The sequence below is a fragment of the Gekko japonicus genome, unplaced genomic scaffold (genome assembly GCF_001447785.1).
Source record: "Gekko japonicus isolate JY-2015 unplaced genomic scaffold, Gekko_japonicus_V1.1 scaffold960, whole genome shotgun sequence".
In the NCBI taxonomy this organism is placed as follows: domain Eukaryota; kingdom Metazoa; phylum Chordata; class Lepidosauria; order Squamata; family Gekkonidae; genus Gekko; species Gekko japonicus.
This window is the reverse complement of record NW_015160866.1, coordinates 471,060-488,250: the sequence shown is the minus strand read 5'-3', so window position 1 is coordinate 488,250 and position 17,191 is coordinate 471,060. Positions and strand designations below refer to the sequence as shown.

At 44.8% G+C, this 17,191-nt stretch overlaps 1 protein-coding gene across 1 annotated transcript in view; it reads right to left on the bottom strand.

The window, feature by feature from the left end:
- The window catches only part of BTBD9 (BTB (POZ) domain containing 9), a 255,390-nt gene that overhangs the window by 94,702 nt on the left and 143,497 nt on the right, over positions 1–17,191 (bottom strand). The window contains 6 exon segments of the mRNA XM_015422015.1: positions 2,665–2,805; positions 4,103–4,769; positions 6,831–6,965; positions 7,074–7,194; positions 7,509–7,581; positions 10,160–10,269. Of these exon segments, the coding sequence (XP_015277501.1) occupies positions 2,665–2,805; positions 4,103–4,769; positions 6,831–6,965; positions 7,074–7,194; positions 7,509–7,581; positions 10,160–10,269 (1,247 nt within the window).

Sequence of the window (17,191 nt, the reverse complement as noted above, 5' to 3'; positions counted from 1 at the left end):
ATGGCAGAGTGCCAGAATTCATGTTGGTCATTGTAGCCATCTCATACTACACAAGGAATGTCATCCTTCCAGGTCTCTTTCCTGTTGCGTGACCACATGCATAGATGCCGAACAGAGACATATGCAATGATGATGAACACAACAGTAGTTGTGATCACTGCAGCCATGCCAGTGGGGCCCCAGTAAAGTCTGTGGTGTCTCCAATGGAGGAGGAGCTCCATTTGTCAAGACACCCCCCCGAGGGACAAGCCATAGACAGCCAAAGAATGCTTATGCATCCACTGTGTGGACTGTACCTCAACTGTATCTACTCCACACACTTCTGCTCCTGCATAGAACTCCAATCCTGTAAGGAAATCGGTGCCATGGTTGTTTGGCCAACAGTTCTATGGAGCACAGTGAAGCAGTTAGCAATCACGCCCCCCAAAACTCAAGTTTTGCCCCATCCCCCATCTGGGGGAAGGCGGCATCCTGGCTAGAGACCATTCTAACTGCCTGGAACAGGGCTGCCAGCATCCCTGCCACACACACACTGGCATCATAGCCAGCACTCCTAGGTACATTTCCCTTGAAGTATACGCCCAACGCATGACATGGGGCATACTGCTGGGTGAAGCTGACTCAGATTGCACCCATAGTACTAGCCTTGGTTGTAGAAGCCTGCACTGCAGAGGTTACATCCAGAGTATGTGTGAGGTAGGATGGGCACAAGCCTCATCATGAACCTAATTACATGATGAACATCGCCAGTTCATGGTTTGCAAACCAGAGGTTTGAGACCATCCCTATCCACGAACCTCCACTTGATTTCAGAGGTCTGTGGGGTTCGTGGGGGGAAGTGAGGGGGACTGTGAGGAATTGCTGAATTGGCTTGCAAAAGCCATTTAAAGGGAATGAACTGGTTCATTGACCAGGGGAGGTTCGGGGAGATAAACAAACCACAATGAACCTCCATTTTCCCAGTTTGTGTGTCAGGGGGACAGTATGAGGGGGATAGTGAAGGTGGTTGCAGACTCCTGAGCCAAACATCCTGGATCACCATCTCTTTCCACCCCTCAGAGGTTGGTTGCCCCGTTAGTATGAGTCTCTGGAGATGGGGTATACTTGCACATGCAAAGGAGTGAAGGTGGTTGCAGACTCCTGAGCCAAGCATCCTGGATCACCATCTCTTTCCACCTCTCAGAGGTTGGTTGCCCCTTTAGTATGAGTCTCTGGAGATGGGGTACTTGCACATGCAAAGTGCACCCTCTTTGCATTTCCTGCAAGTGAAACACTGTGGGCACTAACTGTGCATGTTACAGAGAGAGACAGAGTCCTGTGCCACTTGCCCTCTCTTTTGAACTAGGTTTATGGCTCAAGTTTATGGAGTGCTGGGGGGGGTTGTGATTGGATGCAGGGGAGGGGGATTGGCTACAGCTAGGGAGTTGTGAAATTGGCTGTGGCTGTTGGCCGCATCCTGTGCCATGTTGGGGCTTGTGGGCAGGACATGTGGGGGCTCCCGAATCTTCCCCCAGGTTTCCTGGGTTGAGCCAACAGCCAAAATATCGTACTGTGGCAGGGTGGGACAGCCAGGGACAGCAAAGAAGAAAACTCATTACTAAGGCAGCTCAGTCAGTAAAGGGAAAGAAAAATGAAAAGAAAATCTTGTCTCTGAGAGAGGGAAGTGGACAGGGGCCATCACAGTAAATTTACACAAGTTCTGGGGGCTTTTCATAGGCTGGGACAGCTTGGGGAGCCAACTAACTCTTCCCACCCCCGTGGGTCTGCCCCTTTCCCTCACCACTGCAGAGGGCTGTGCTGGTTGTGGCGGGGGTCCATGGAGTTGCCGCAGCTTAGCAGGGCACTACACTAGCATATCTCCAGGATGGTAGGTTCCCTGAGCACACCGCCTCCAGATTGTGCTGTTACTTTGTAAAAAACCCAAAGATTTATCTCACTTACCCTGAATCTTCCTTCTCAGTGGTCTAGAAGTGGGGCAGTCTACACTTCTGGGAAGAAGCTCCTCCTCCAGGAAGGTAGGGTTGCCTTTTCTTTGGAATTTCTGTAGGGGGAGGAGCTTCTCCCTCCATCTCCAGTGTCGTCCTGAAGCAAGAAATCCCTCCCCAGGAGTTGGAACCCAGAACCACCTCGGCTTTTTTCACACTGTTTGCCGGGCTAGCTGGGATACCTAAACCTATTAAATCAAGTCTTATTTGAACGTTCAACACTCCACATATGTCCTATGAGGCCAAGTAAAGGGAGTTCATGCTCAGGCAAGCCTAGGAGATAACAGCACACCCCCACTGTGATGGGAACTGTCCTACAAATTACCCTCAGGCAGGAACAGACTGGAACACCGAGAAGAAAGATGCACACTAAGTGAGACAAATCTTCCATTCTCCAGTGGTCCTTCAGTGAGCAAGTCTACACTTCTGGAACACAGAAAACCAGTTTGTTCCCAGGAGGGAAAGACGTGTTCCTATACTGAGATGGAATTCTGTAGAACCCTTCTTTCAAAGGTGGCCATTGCTGAGGCCAGCTTATCAATTCTATAGTGCCTGGTGAACAAGTGAATGGACCTCCACATAGCAGCCTTACAAATAACCTATAAGATGCCTCCTCCCAGGACCAGATACCCTGCGCCGTTCTCCCCTGAGAGTGGGCCCCCCATCCCGTGAGACTTACATCTGAAATCATGAGCATCCTCTTCAGTTCCCTTAGAGGAGCCCCCTCCAGGAACCTGCTGTGATCTGTCTACCACAAGAGGTCCTGTAACAGCAGTACCGGGGGCTGAACCAGCTTGCACTGTCTCTTGGCTATTAGATCCTGAAAAGGAAGGAAGGACCCCTGGAGCAGGTGAAGATGAAAATGCAACCATTGGACAATATCCTGGCAGGAGACCAGCATCCCAAGAATCCTTGCTAGGTGCATCACCTCCACATAGTGTCATTGTGAGAGTTCCCGTACCATAGTTATTAACTTCTCCCACCTCTCCTATGATAAGTAGATTCTGTTCTGAGCTGTGTCTATCATGACCCCATGTGCAGGACTCATTGGGACACAAACTACTCTACTCTTTGTTGACAATAAAGCTGTGTTCCTGAAGACAAGCCATAGTTTGCTGAATGTCCTTCTCACTCTGGAGCAGAGATGGGGACCTGATCAGTAGGTCATCTGGAAACAGTAAGATCACCACCTTCTAAGTCCTCAAGAGCACTAGTAAGGCAATCATCACCTTGGTGAACAACCTTGGTGCCATCTTGAGCCCAAAAGGGAGGGCCCTGCATTGGACATTGAGTCCCTTTAAGTGAACTGCAGGAACCTGCAATGAGTCTTGCAAATGGGAAGTAAGCCTCGGAGAGACCTAATGACGCTGGAAATCTCCTCTCTGAACTGAAGCCACTATAGACTTCAGGGTTTCCATTCTGAACTTTCTCTTCTTTATTCTCCTATTCAGCCATTTGAGGTCCAGAATGGCTCTCATGTCCCCATTCTTTTTTGGGATGATGAAAAGGAGTGAACTCCTGATGCCTTTTGGGCCTCTGGGACAGGCTCTATTGCTCCGATCTCCAGAAGGTGTTGTATTGCATTTGAGAAGAGATTATGTTTCTGGGGGGAACAGTTCTTCAGTATTTGTAGAAATTGGTTGGGGGGGGGGTTGAACAGAGTTCTATAGAGTAGCCCTTCTTTACTGTGTCCAGCACTCACTTCTCGGTTATGGTGGATTCCCATTGGGTCAAAAACTCTCACAGCCAGCCCCCAATCTTCGTGTGTTCCTGCATCCACCCATAGTCACACCGACAAACTCCTTTTGGTGCTTTTCTTGGTCTGCTCTGGTGCTCTACTAAATTGAGTTCTGCTGTGGCCTGAGTGTTTTAGTTGAGCCCACATGCGGGGAGGGCGGGACATAAAATAAATAAATAAATAAATATCTCCCCTGGGGGTGGGGTCTGAACTTCTGGAAGCCTGAGGAGTGCTTGTGGACCCAAAAGGAAGAAAAACGCTTCTTGGGTTTGCTATCTCTCCTACGAAAAGGGAGCGCTTTCTTCTTGTCCTTGCCCTCCACCAGGTAATGATCCATTTCTTTTCTGAAGAGCTGAGTGCCTTTAAAGGGTACACTTGCCACCTTTTGCCCGCACAGATGGATTTACTTTCCAACTATGAAGCCACATATTCTTCCTGACAGTTACGTTTGCTGCCATGGTCCTGGCAGACAGCTGGATGGCATCCAAGGAGTTGTCTGCCGAGAAGGCCACTGCCAAGGTAATCTTTTTCAAGTCATCTTTCAGCCCTTTAGGTACATTGCTATTGGCTGCTGAAAGGTCTGATGTCCGTGAATAGGCAGCCCTGGCAAACAATGTGCATGCAGTGGCCACTCTTAAGGCGGTCAAGGCATCAAAATCTTTTTGTAGCGCCTGCTCAATTTTTCTGTCACAAGGGTCCCTCCCTGGCCAGCCTGTCTGCGCTGGTAGGACAGTGTTGGAGTACAGGGTAGACACAGCGTCATCCACCAATGGAAGATTGAAGAGCTCAGCAGCATCTGGCCCCAGGGAACAAAATTTCAGAGTGATGTGGTGATTTGACTTTGGCCTGGCTCGGGTTTCCCACTTGGATTGCACCACCCTCTCAAACAACACAGGGAAGAGGATCCCCAGTGGGATTGCCCACTCTTGTGGGAAAGTCCTGGTAGAACCCTTAGGATACTTTGATCCAGGTTTTTCTGTTCCCTGACTGCTGACTGGAATTTCCAATATGTGTAGGACTTTGGGAAGGAACTTGTGGAACACTTCCTGTGGGAACAGGCAGTTTTGCATTATAGTGACTATGGGTTCCTCTTCTATCAGTTAGCTCCCCCTCCTCCTTATGGGAGGATGAGTAAGAGGCCACTAAGTCCTGATCTTCATCCCCCAGCAGCAGGCTAGCATCCCTCTGCTCGAGTCTCCTTCTCTTCTGCCGGGGAGGGGGAGAGTAGCCCGGTCCGTCTCCCTATTGCCTGAAGCACTGCTCGAGGGTAAACCACGTATGTGTGTATTATGGGACATATGGCCCTTGGATGTGGTTCGTGAAATAGCTTCTCTAATCTGCCCTTGTATACAGGCCATGAGATTAGATTGTGCATTTCACCCCAAAAGGACAAGGCCTGCACTTCTGCCAAGCCAAACTCTGCATGGGGTTTCTTGGGGGAAGGCTGTTGGGGCAAAGAGGGTGTTTCCTGGCTGGATGGGTCATCCTCTTGGGGCATGGACTTGCCTAAGCCTGTCCATACCTCCATTTCAGCTCCTGGGTTGGAGGTTGATAATCCTGCCACCAGAGATGTTTGCTGAGGGCTGGAACAGCAGGGAAGGTTCCCCGCCACTGCAGATGGCTCCCTGGGCTTCCTTGAAGGCATCTGGGATGGCGAGCAGTCGAGAGGGAGTGGGGGAAGAAGGCAGGGCCTTCCCACTTCCGAAGCTCCACCACAGTCAGAGAGGACCGGGGCAGTGAGGAAGTCTCCCTGCTGCTGTGGGCAGCTCCTGGGGCCTCCACTGAGGCATCTCTAATGGCATATAGGAAGGGAGGGGAGAGACTGGTAGGACTTTTCTGCTCCCAAAGCTTCGTCGAGGCTGGAGCCTCTGTAGCCAGGAAGACCCACCAGGGTAGGAGTGGTCAGGGAGACTACAAACAGCTCCCCAAGAGAGGCTTGGGTGAGGGGGGAGGGAGAAAACCTTCCCTCCTCTGAAGGCATCTCCCAAGAGCTGCTAAAACCTCCCACCCTCAGCCAACCCAATATGGGGGGCATGCTGGATAGCCAAGGCCAAAATAAAAAGTTAAAATACAAATCTAAAATAATAAAGGGAATTGTGAGCTCCATGCAGAGCACAGTCAGCGACGACCATCTGTCATGAGGCAGGACCAAAAACGGGATGGAGGGAAAAGCCCTTCCTACTACAGGAATTGCAAAGAAATGGCGGCCCTGCCTGCCTGCAGGAGGAGCTTCTTCCCAGAGGTGTAGACTGTCCCACTGGAGAAATGGAATTTGGGATTTCAGGAAAGTGGCAGGAGAAATGGAAGAAGGGAAGTCCCTATTGCTGTACACTGAGACAGACCAGCACAGCCCCACCCCAGGCACCTTCAATGAATGACGCTTTTCTCATCGTCTGCATACAGGAGGGACAGAAGAAAGCTGGAGGTATGTTCCACCTGAACCATCTTTTCAGCGTCTCAGATATTTCTTTGTATTGTAGCCTGTGGAATTCGGAGAACCTGACTGACCAACTGCTATAAGGCTATAACAATATGTCAAGTGCCCATTTAAAAAAGAACAACCTCCATTGACAGTGGGGGAATGGCCATCACTGCAACTGGGGCAAGGAAAACAACATCAATGTGGTGGAAGCAGGAAGATCTGGACTTTCCCCATCCACATGGCCGCTAGCCTGGCTTTGTTATGATCTTGACCAAAACATTGAAAAGAGAAGGTTTGGGAAATATAGCAAGAAAGATGGGAAAATGCCCAGAGAGGGACAGAAGGACCATAATGCTATGGGGAAGGGAAACATGCTTCCCAATAGCATCCAAAGCCAGGCCCCAAAACTGATGTTTAAGTGATCTAAATCATATAACAGATTTCAGTAAGTGAATAATAATCCAATGATCCTTTATGTTAACCGTGAGATCAATAGTCTGACCATCACTTGAGCCTGTACATGCTGGCAAATGATTCTGCAAGATTTGCTTCAGATCATGATTCCTCAAAACACTACCACCTCCAAGCACACCTGTAAATCTGTGAACAGATGTATGCACATCATGCACATCCAACAATTTGGGTGAACCTCCAAGCTGGATACATTAGAACCTGTGGCACGTACCAAGAGCAGACTGCCCGACACAAGTGCAATTGCTTTAAAATAATTAAAGTGGACACTCAGATGAGCAACAAAAACCATTACACCAGATTTATCCGGAGACAGCGATAGAGAAGAATAGAGAAGAATCAAGACTATCTATAGAGAAGAATAGAGAAGAATGAGACTATCTATTGTACAACCATGACACAGACTTTACTTCTACTTTGAGTTACAGCAGTTTATTTACATATATTATATTTGTACTTTCAGCATTAATACCACTATAAGTGGCTTTGCAGAAATAAATAATACAACTTTCCTCTTTCCAATTGTGTTGTCCAAAAAGTAGTCAACAGTAATACCTTTTGCACTTAGAGCCTTATATCTGCCAACAATGGGCCATTACTCATCAGAAGCCAAAGGAAATTTGTAGTCTATTATAATACCTATTTAAAGTCATTTAGAAATTCAAAACTGGTTTCACAGATACTGAGATAGCAAGATTTAATCAATTTGTTAGTCATGGCTGCTATTTTTAAAAAATGGTGGCAAAACACTAAGAACAGTTACCTCAGGCTAAATTTTATCCTTGGCAAATATTTTACAGAATCTCAACCTGTGTTATCTGCTTAGGAAAAGTAGATACACAGGTTGTGATTCTTTAAAACATTTGCCACAGATAAACATTTAACTGCCCACCTGTTTGGCAGGCTACTGTCTTCCAGAAAGAGGCACTGGACCTTCAGAACAGTTTGTGGGGCAATGTGGAAGTCTAGAATGAGAGGAGGAAACAGAGAAAATCAACCTCCACTAGCACTCAATGAGAACACTGCTATGCAAATAGAATGTCAAATTAGGAACCGAACTATAATTTAGGTGTGATTAAACTACATGTCAACCTGAAGAACAGACATGTATAGTCAAAAATTAATAAGTACTGTTGAAGTGAAATCTATTAAATAATAGAGTCTACCCCATGTTATTCCATGCAGAGCAGTCCAATATGGACATATGTGGCGCAAACCACTTGCAACCTGTCTCTTTGTTGTAAAACAAACATTTTCTGAATATGGGAAAGACATTACTTGAAAAGCAAGTCTAGAACCTTCTCAGGATTGTCTAAAAACCTGGCACTCTTTGCATTTTTAAAGTTTAAAATGTTAATAACAATATTTTGAATGTATAGATAACAATCTCTGGAACTACAGTACCACACAACTAAGCATAAACTTCAGAAATTCAAGCCCAAGAACAATTGTTAGATAAAAAGTTGAAAAATTTTGGTCACATTATTCTGTTACATCAGAATCACTAAGATAAGATTCTACAGCCGGCATTAAAATAGCTAAAGCTCACAGAATATCAGAAAAAGTCTTCCATATATGATACTTAAAACCACTATACATTTTTACATACTATTTATTCGCCAATAAAAAAAGAAGGTTGCACTGATCATCACCGGGTCAGAATTCAAATAAATTTTGCACATGGTTATATGACATTTATATGCCACATTTTCCAAAAGATAATGACATCCTTTTAATATTTTGTTATTCTTTAGTAAAATTTAACACTTCTGAAAGGGTAACTTGCCATTTAATGTTTGCTATAAAAGAGACATTTAAAACTTTACAACCTTAAGCTTTGCAGGTTTTGCAATATCAGGATTTCCCATTTAGACTGGAAAGAAAATGAATATAAAACTCTCTTTCAAGTCAGCAATCAACACAGAAAGCTGGCACAGGGCTGCTTCTGGAAACCAAGGCACTATACCTTAGGATCAATTTGTAAAGGAAAAAGAATTATGATAAGAATTTGATTTATTTGAGAATCTGAATCTGTAATCTGTTACATCAGCAAGTAATTATTTATGATGAAGTGCAATCGACTGCTGAGCCAGCACAGCACCATGACTTCTACTACTGTCCTGATGTCAAAAGGTAACCTAGGTTGCCCTGTCAATACACTACCCTGTACTACTACTTCTGTTCTGACAATGTTGCCAGAAATATTGCCCTTGTATCGGGTAACAATACTGGTGGGTTGCCGCAATATCATGTGGAAATAGAGCATGGATACTGTGCCAAAGCCAGAAACTAGAAACGGCTTACTTATCACAAGCCTGCATATGAACCTTGAAGGCACTTAGCTAAACAAAAGGCATTTAAGCTTCCGTAGAGCCATATACATGCATGCAACCCAATAGGATAAGCTTTTAATAGGATTTGCAGGTAAAACGTCTGTCTGTCACATTTTTATCCTATTCATCCCTGAGGAGCTCAGGATGGCTTACATGTTTCAACCTGCTTCCGCTCATAAATGCCTTGTGAGGTAATAACTTATGATGATTTGCCCAAGGTCACTCAGTGAGCTTCATGGCTCAGTGCGGATTTTAACCTCGTCTCCCCATTCTTTGTCCACCACTCTAACCATTGTAATACTCAGGCCTATAGCCAGGAAATTTTCGGTGGGGGGTGCAAATACCGGAAGTGGGGAGCTTAATTAGACTACCACTAATCAGTGACTAATATAATTAGTGGTCATCTAATTAAGTGTCACTCTAGCCATCCCGGTGTGGAGGAGGCAGGCAGGCTGGGCAGCAGGCGAGCTCTCCTCTCCCTCTTCACCCACTACCTTGGTGGCCCAAGTGGTGGCTTGGCTGGTGCTCCCCGGTCCCTTCCAGGATGGTCTCTGCTTACACTCCCCCTCTGGCTTGGGGCAAATGCCAGCGGAACACTCCAGGGCTCGAGGCAACCGGGCCCGAGGGACTCAAGGCCAGGCCCTGGTGCTCTGCCTGGCCTCCAGGAGAGTCCTTTCTGCCCAGAGCTTCCTTGTGCCTGCTCGGCCTTCGAGGGCAGTAGAGAGGTGACCAAGCCAGTGCCCATCCTGCTGAGTCATGTCTCCCTACCAGCAGCCGGTTGCACTCCTGGCAGACATGCTGCCCAGGACAGGCAGGATGGCTGGCGGCAAGTGCAGCGCACTTGCTTCTGGGCACAGAGGCTGTGCCTCTCCCTCCCCTCCTGCTAGGCTGCAGCCAGAAGGAGACCCAGGGAGGCTGCACAGAGGCCACTCCTCTCCCTCCACCTCCTGCTTCAGCTGCAGCTCACATCCTGGCTCCTGCGGCCCCTGGGTTCCCGAGGGAGGGGGGACTGGGAGGGGAGTGGGCAGGGCAAATTTGGGAAGGGGCATCGCTCCAAGCCCCCCATGGCTATGGGCCTGATTATTCTACACTGGTTTATAGCACATCTTGCTCCTCAAAATCCAGACATTATGCTATTATAATTGTGTGCTATTGGCAACAATAGGAACAAATAAAGAAACAATGGAAGAAATTATGCAGTCAAGCTTACCTATGAGACCTTTCTCAAGAGTAAAAGTTTTGTTGGTAAACATGCATTCAAAAGCCACAATATGGAAAACCTTGTTCACTGTGTTGTGTGTTCCAACTATTCTGATATACCTGCAGAGAAACAAAAGATACAAAATTTGTAGAAAGTATTGGTTGTCACTTGTCAGGACTACCTGGTCTTGGTAACACACAATGGATTGGATTCAGCTGGAAGCCAAATACCTAGAGAAGGCTAAGTACAGTGTATTCAGACGTGTTATGGTTTCTTATTTTGCTGGTTTACCTACCTTTACTGTGTTCATGTTTTCAACAAGTTATTGAATTGTAGTTGTTAAATCTCTTTCATAAAAATAGTTTGTTACTCTGCCTGGGTCATCACGTCTCATCCAGTCACATATAAGGGGAAACCTATTGGAAAAGGAGTGTATAAAGGGGTAGGGTGGGTGCTCTGGGCCCTCCTGAGGAGACTCATACCAGAGTGGTGGCAGCCATTAGACAGCTTTTCTAGCCACTGCAGTACATATGGGCTCCTGTTACAATCAAAAGGCAGTTAACAAGTTGATACAGGACCAAAAAAGGAATCTTCCAATACAGAATCAAATGACACAAGAAAAATATTATTTGTGAGGCCTCCTTGAAACTAGCCTCGTGTCAATTACAGATGCATACGTAATGTCACCTTCCAATTTTGGTCCAGAAAGTAAGGCTGAAACCACCCGATCAGAGCCAATGTGCTTTCACTATAAAAGCCAATGTGCCTTCTTGGTACAGCTGAATGGATCTGGATAAAAGCCCAAAATATTGGCTTTTTGTCAAGCACAGCTCTGATCTGTATTCATTTTAAATAATACTAGAAAGATATCAATAAGATATTTTTTCGGGGGTGGGTGGGTGTTCTGTTTTGTCTACCAGCTTATCTAGACCATGTGTAATGTCTGACATCTTCACACCAGGCAGGTAAGTCACCATGTGGTCAGTACATGGGTTTGCCAGCCATCTACCTACATGCCTAAGGATCAGGTCACTAACTACCAAGATCCCCCCACCCTCCCTGCCCAGAGATGGTTCCTGGGTGTGAAAGGATACCTGTTTGCCAATTGTAGAAGGGGTCCCTTCTGAGGGAACATTCCCCCTTTCTTCAGCATGGTGCCCTGTTTCCCCTTGACCCTCATGCTCCCTGACAGTGGTGGGGCTGCCAATCTTGGGAGTGGAACACATCTAACAAGTCCCCGAGAGTCTTATCCATGTACCTAACTGACTGTCTCTGCTTCTGCAGGTCAGCCACCCTGATATAAAACATAAAATAAAATATAACTATTTATTAAATAGTGCAGTCCCACTGACAAATGTGCAACCTGGTTTTCAAATTCTAAAAGGGAGGGGTAGAAAAAGAGGAGAGGGGGAAAGGGGGGAGGAAGAGAGTGGTGTGGAACTGCCTGAATGATCGAAGGGGGTGGGGGAGTTGAAGCTAAATGTAGAACACTGTGAACAATGAAACATACAGAGCATATCATGGATCAATATGTATATATAACCAATCTCTTCATTTAATCCATGCGGTGATAAAGTTCTCAAAGTGAAAATCCATAAAGTCTCTTTGGTGTAGAGCCAGTTGGGTGAAGTGGCTAGGCGTGTGGACTCCGGGAGAACTGGGTTTGATTCCCCACTCCTCCATATGCAGCTGCTAGTGTGACCTTGGGTCAAGCTGTTTTCTCAAGAGCAGTTCTCAAAAGAGCTCTCTCAGCCCCACCTACCTCATAGGGTGTCTGTTGTGGGGAGGGGAAGGGAAAGGAGATTCTAAGTCTCTCTGAGATTCCTTCGGGTAGTGAAGGGCAGAGTATAAATCCAACCTCCCCCTCCTCCTCCTCTTCTTTTCTGCATCTGTTTGTGAAGTTGGTATGCAGGAGCCAAAAAGATTAAATGAAGAGACTGACTGGTTAAATATGTATTGATCCATAATGTGCTCTGTATGTTTCATTGTTCACATTCTGCATTTAGGTTTCATCCCACCCAATCATTCAGGCAGTTACACACTACTCATAAGAACATAAGAGACGCCAATGTTGGATCAGGCCAAAGGCCCATCCAGTCCAACACTCTGTCACACAGTGGCCAAAAATACCAGGTGCCTTCAGGAGGTCCACCAGTGGGGCCAGGACATTAGAAGCCCTCCCACTGTTGACCCCCCCAAGCACCAAGAAGACAGAGCATCACTTGCCCCAGAGTCCCTATCTATACCTTGTGGCTAATAGCCACTGATGGACCTCTGCTCCATATGCTTATCTAATTCCCTTTTGAAGTCGTCCATGCTTGTAGCCGCCACCACTTCCTGGGGCAGTGAATTCCATGTGTTAATCACTCTTTGGGTGAAGAAGTACTTCCTTTTATCCGTTCTAACCCGACCGCTCAGCTATTTCATGGAGTGCCCATGAGTTCTTGTATTGTGAGAAAGAGAGAAAAGTACCTCTTTCTCTACCTGCTCTATCCCATGCATAATCTTATAAACCTCAATCATGTCACCCCTCAGTCATCGTTTCTCCAAGCTAAAGAGCCCTAAGCACTTTAACCTTTCCTCATAGGGAAAGTGTTCCAACCCTTTTATAATTCGAGTTGCCCTTTGCTGCACTTTTTCCAAAGCTATAATATCCTTTTTAAGGTGTGGTGTACTCTTCCCATAACCCATTTCCCCTCTTTCCTCTTTTCTTACCCTTCCCTTTTAGAATTTGAAACCAGGTTGCACATTCGTCAGTGAGACTGATCATCCTTCCTCCCCTCCAATTTCTATATTAGACCTCCTAAAACCACTTTTAGATTCCCTTCATTTCTGGTTTATACATGAACACATATTGGGAATAGAGCAATGGCCAAGAACAGGTCTGTATGTGAAAATTCCTCAAATAATTTTTAGGATTACTTCTGATTTTTAGTGGGGCATTCTCCATATTACTCAAATAATATCAATTGCACATTGATGCTATGCCATCTATCTCTTTCACAGAATGGTGGTTAATAGTTACCATCTCTGATGAGTGTGGGCTCCTCAGTATATGTAGGTCTGATTTATAACTATTATTTGGAGCAATACTTTTTCAGTGTAAGTACCAACCATTCCTTATAAACATTTTTTGAAAAAACATTTTTCTTCTGAAAAGTCAGCCTGTTACAATTTAATAATATTCTTACATTAGTATTTTTAAATTATTTTTGGACTAATACACAACCTGCTTGGCCTAAAAAAGATATTTTATATTTACATTTGTGTGTGTGTGTGTGTGTGTGTGTGTGTGAATACAATTTAGACCACTGAAGAAACCCTTCGGACTGAAATACATCTGGTCCTCTGTATTATGTATGTTTAACCATTATGGAGATCCAGTAGTTACTGTATCTGCAACTTACACTTGTTGCTGTATACTATGTTCTGAGCTTTTATTTGTATTCAATATACGTTGTTTTTAATCTGAAGGTTTTGTGCACTGTGTAATAAATAACTATATTTTATTTCATGCTTTAACTTTAGCTCAACCTTTTAGGTTCCTGACTAGATTTTCAGGTTGGTTTCCTGATGTCATCCGAGACACCTTGATTACTAAAGAAGTCTAAAAATGACGTATTTTTATACGGAACAGATAAAAATAGAATACAAAGTATACTTCTTTCCAGGCCTTCAATTTTGGTGTAGAATTTATAAACAAGGTAAAAACGATATGTTTGAAGTCAACTGGAACTAAACGAGAGGCTGTCCAACCCCCAGAGATTAACAGAGGAGTGAAATAAGAATGTCTATTGTCAGCCCTTTTGTTCATTATTTCATTGGAACCAACGGCAATTCTGATTAGACGAATGGAAGAAATATTATGGAATTTCAGTGGAAAACAAGCAATATAAACTTAATCTTTTTTGCTGATGGTATTGTGATCTTCCTGACCGATACTGGAAATTGATCTAATGCCCTTGAGATAAATAAAAACACACAGCTCAGTTGCTGATAGTAAAGCGAACACTAGGAAAACTCAGTCATCTGTTTTAGTGTAGGGCTTTGCATGTATAAAGAAATCTGCATGGTTGGAAGATATTGACAAAAGAAAAACAGTTAAAATACCAAGGAATCACGCTCTCCAAAGAGTATATTTTGTATAATCTGAATTTGGATCCATTGGTTAAAGGTATGTTTTTTAAATTTCCTATTGGGTATCCTTGAAATTATCTTTATTAGGGAGAATAAATGCATTCAAAATGGTGGCTTTCTCCAAGCTATTATCTTTATTTCAGAATCTCTCTATTGTAGTAGTAGTAGTAGGAGGACAACTTTCTAAGACAATGGCAGAAAATGTGGGTAGCCTTTATATGGGAAAGCAAAAGTCCAAAAAAAGGTAAGAAGTCAGCACAGGATGGCTGGAAAAATGGTAGGATAGGTATACCTAATTTGAAATTGCACTGTTTTGCAGTTAGGCTAGTCTGGTTCATTGAGTGGCTACAACAGGATGAAGATGGAACCACAACTTCAACCAAGCAATATTTTGTAAAAATGCCTGAAGGTATTTGGTTGCAGATCAAGAAAACAGCAAGCAAATGCTTTTTTGGCTGAAGAATGAACAATCATTGAATCTAGCACAGGATGGGTAAAAAGAAATTGAGCTGTAGATTCCTGGACCTTGTACAGGGTATCATGCCTCTTGGAAACTAAGGGTACAGACGCAGGTGACACCCAGGCCTCTTTGAGGCCCTCCAAGTAAACTGGGAGCATAGGAAGGATGGTGGGAAGTGGTAGATCTATACAAGTTTGTGGACGTCTGTTGTTTTAGGGGTATCCATCACCATCTGGACCTGAAGGACTTCAGCTAATTGCTTGTTCAGTTCCAGGTAGGCACTAGATCCTTCTGTAGGGGACAGTGAACCATACCAAATGAGTTCAGATTCAGGGCCGTGGGGGGGTAAGTATTGGCTCGTCATTCTCAGAATTAGAGTGGTCTGATCCTGCAAGGGATGGTTCAGAAGAGGAAGAGCAGAGGACTTCAGATACCCACAGGAGGCTCTGAGACTGATGGATCAATTGACATGGTTGGAGGTTTCTTTGACATTGGCTTTGCTACTGGGAGGGCGGTCAGAGATGCACAAGTTGTTTGGGCAGTGCATCCCTCAGCAAAGTGCAAACCTGTCAGTACCGAGGAGTGTTGGGATCAGGCCTGTTCAAGACAGAGAGCAGTGGGAGTTAGAACCGCAATAAAAGCGTCAACGATGGTAGGGTGAGTCATGAGTGGAGGACCCATGGTAGTATCCAGGTGATCTAGCATAAGAGCCTGATAGGGCTGGTCGTGTCGGTATCGCTGCTGGGAGTAATGTGTGGAAGGAGACCTCAAAGCCAAAGAATAGGAGTTGCGGTCACTCCTGTGGTGATAGTGATGATATGGGAAGCTGCCCAAACATAGCAGTGTGAGCCATAAGACTGGCTCTGAGAGCGATGATGGGGGTGCTCCTCACTCGAGACTTCATGATATGATCAACGTGACTCTCTCGAGGTTGACAGGGAGATGATGCGGACAGATGTTCGATGGAGATGAAGAAAATCAGCAGTTACAGGTAAATAATCTGACCTAATTGTTATAAGAAAAACAGGTTGCTTACCTGTAACTGAGGATCTTTGAGTAGTCATCTGTGCATCACACCCCAGAGGTGTGTTGCACAGAGACCACGAAGATCTTCGAGTGGCCATCTGTTAATTCACACCACCCACCCTCCTTCCCCTCTGCTTTCAGTCCTTCCTTGTTTTCTTTGGAGACTGAGGGCAGCGGTCAGAAGGAACTGGCAGGATTGTTGTGCCCCTCCCTTGGTCATGCGCAGTGGAGCCCGGCATGTGACCGGGGAGCGGGCGCGAAAATTCCTTTTGCTTTCCATCATACCGATCGGGGTCGGCGCAGGCGCACTATATCCCAGAGGTGTGATGCACTGAGACCACGAAGAAGATCACATTCCTATTATTTTTTCGTTTCTTGTTTCATTTTACAAAGAAAGTTAAATTTAAAGTAATTGTTTCATAAGTGTTGAAATAATAGCAGAGGGGCATTAGTAGCACAGGAACAAAGAAAAAAATAATATAATATTTATTAACTATAAAGTCCCTAAAATATCTAAGAGATATCGAAAGGTAAAATTTGGAAGGCCCTCCTCTCAGACTTACAATTTACTGATTATAGGAGTGTTTTAACATGTAAACATGATAAAGCTGTGTGCCCGTATTAACTGAACTTTCTAAATGTATAAAAAGGTGGGGGTGAAAAAAGACAATTTAGAGTCTTGTGGCCCCCTGAAGACTAACAAATGTATTGTGTGACAGAAGCTTTCATAGGCTTATGTCACAATAATTCTAAGGTCCCCCCAGGACTGTTTCTTTTGTTGCAACAAACCAATACCAATGTTACTCTGGAATTTGGGAAATTAAGGTTCCAGGGAACCTTGCAGGTAAAATAAGTGCCTACAAAACTACTATTAGACAACAAATAAGCACATGCATTCATATCAGTCATATGGCTTCTTAATGTTGCCACCATGAGAAACATAACAGTATAACACTAAACAGAGTTAAAATAATGGCAAGCCCAGTCATTTAGAAAGGCATAACTGTGTTTAGGATTGCACAATTAGTGTGAGAACAGCTAATTTTCTTAAAGCACTCTATTTCAAGTCTAGCACTAGGACAAGGACAACTCATACCACACTTTGTAGAATGAATATCTGAATAGAAGGTAGATGCCCCCCCCCCCACTTTGAATGTCATTTTACAGTTGCAAAGTCAGTTTGAAACTAAACTGATAAAAGCACAGCCGACAACTAGCTTTATCCATTCTCTAGGGAGACACTACTGGAAAAGCTTGTAGATATTCTTCAGTATCCCCAAGGCCCTCTACAGAACTTAAGCAGATGGAAGATAATTAAACCTTAAACAGGGCCGAAGACAGCAGATACACAACAGATTGACCATCTCTGATGAGAATCAAAATTTTGGCAAGAGTACTAATCTACACATCTACAATTC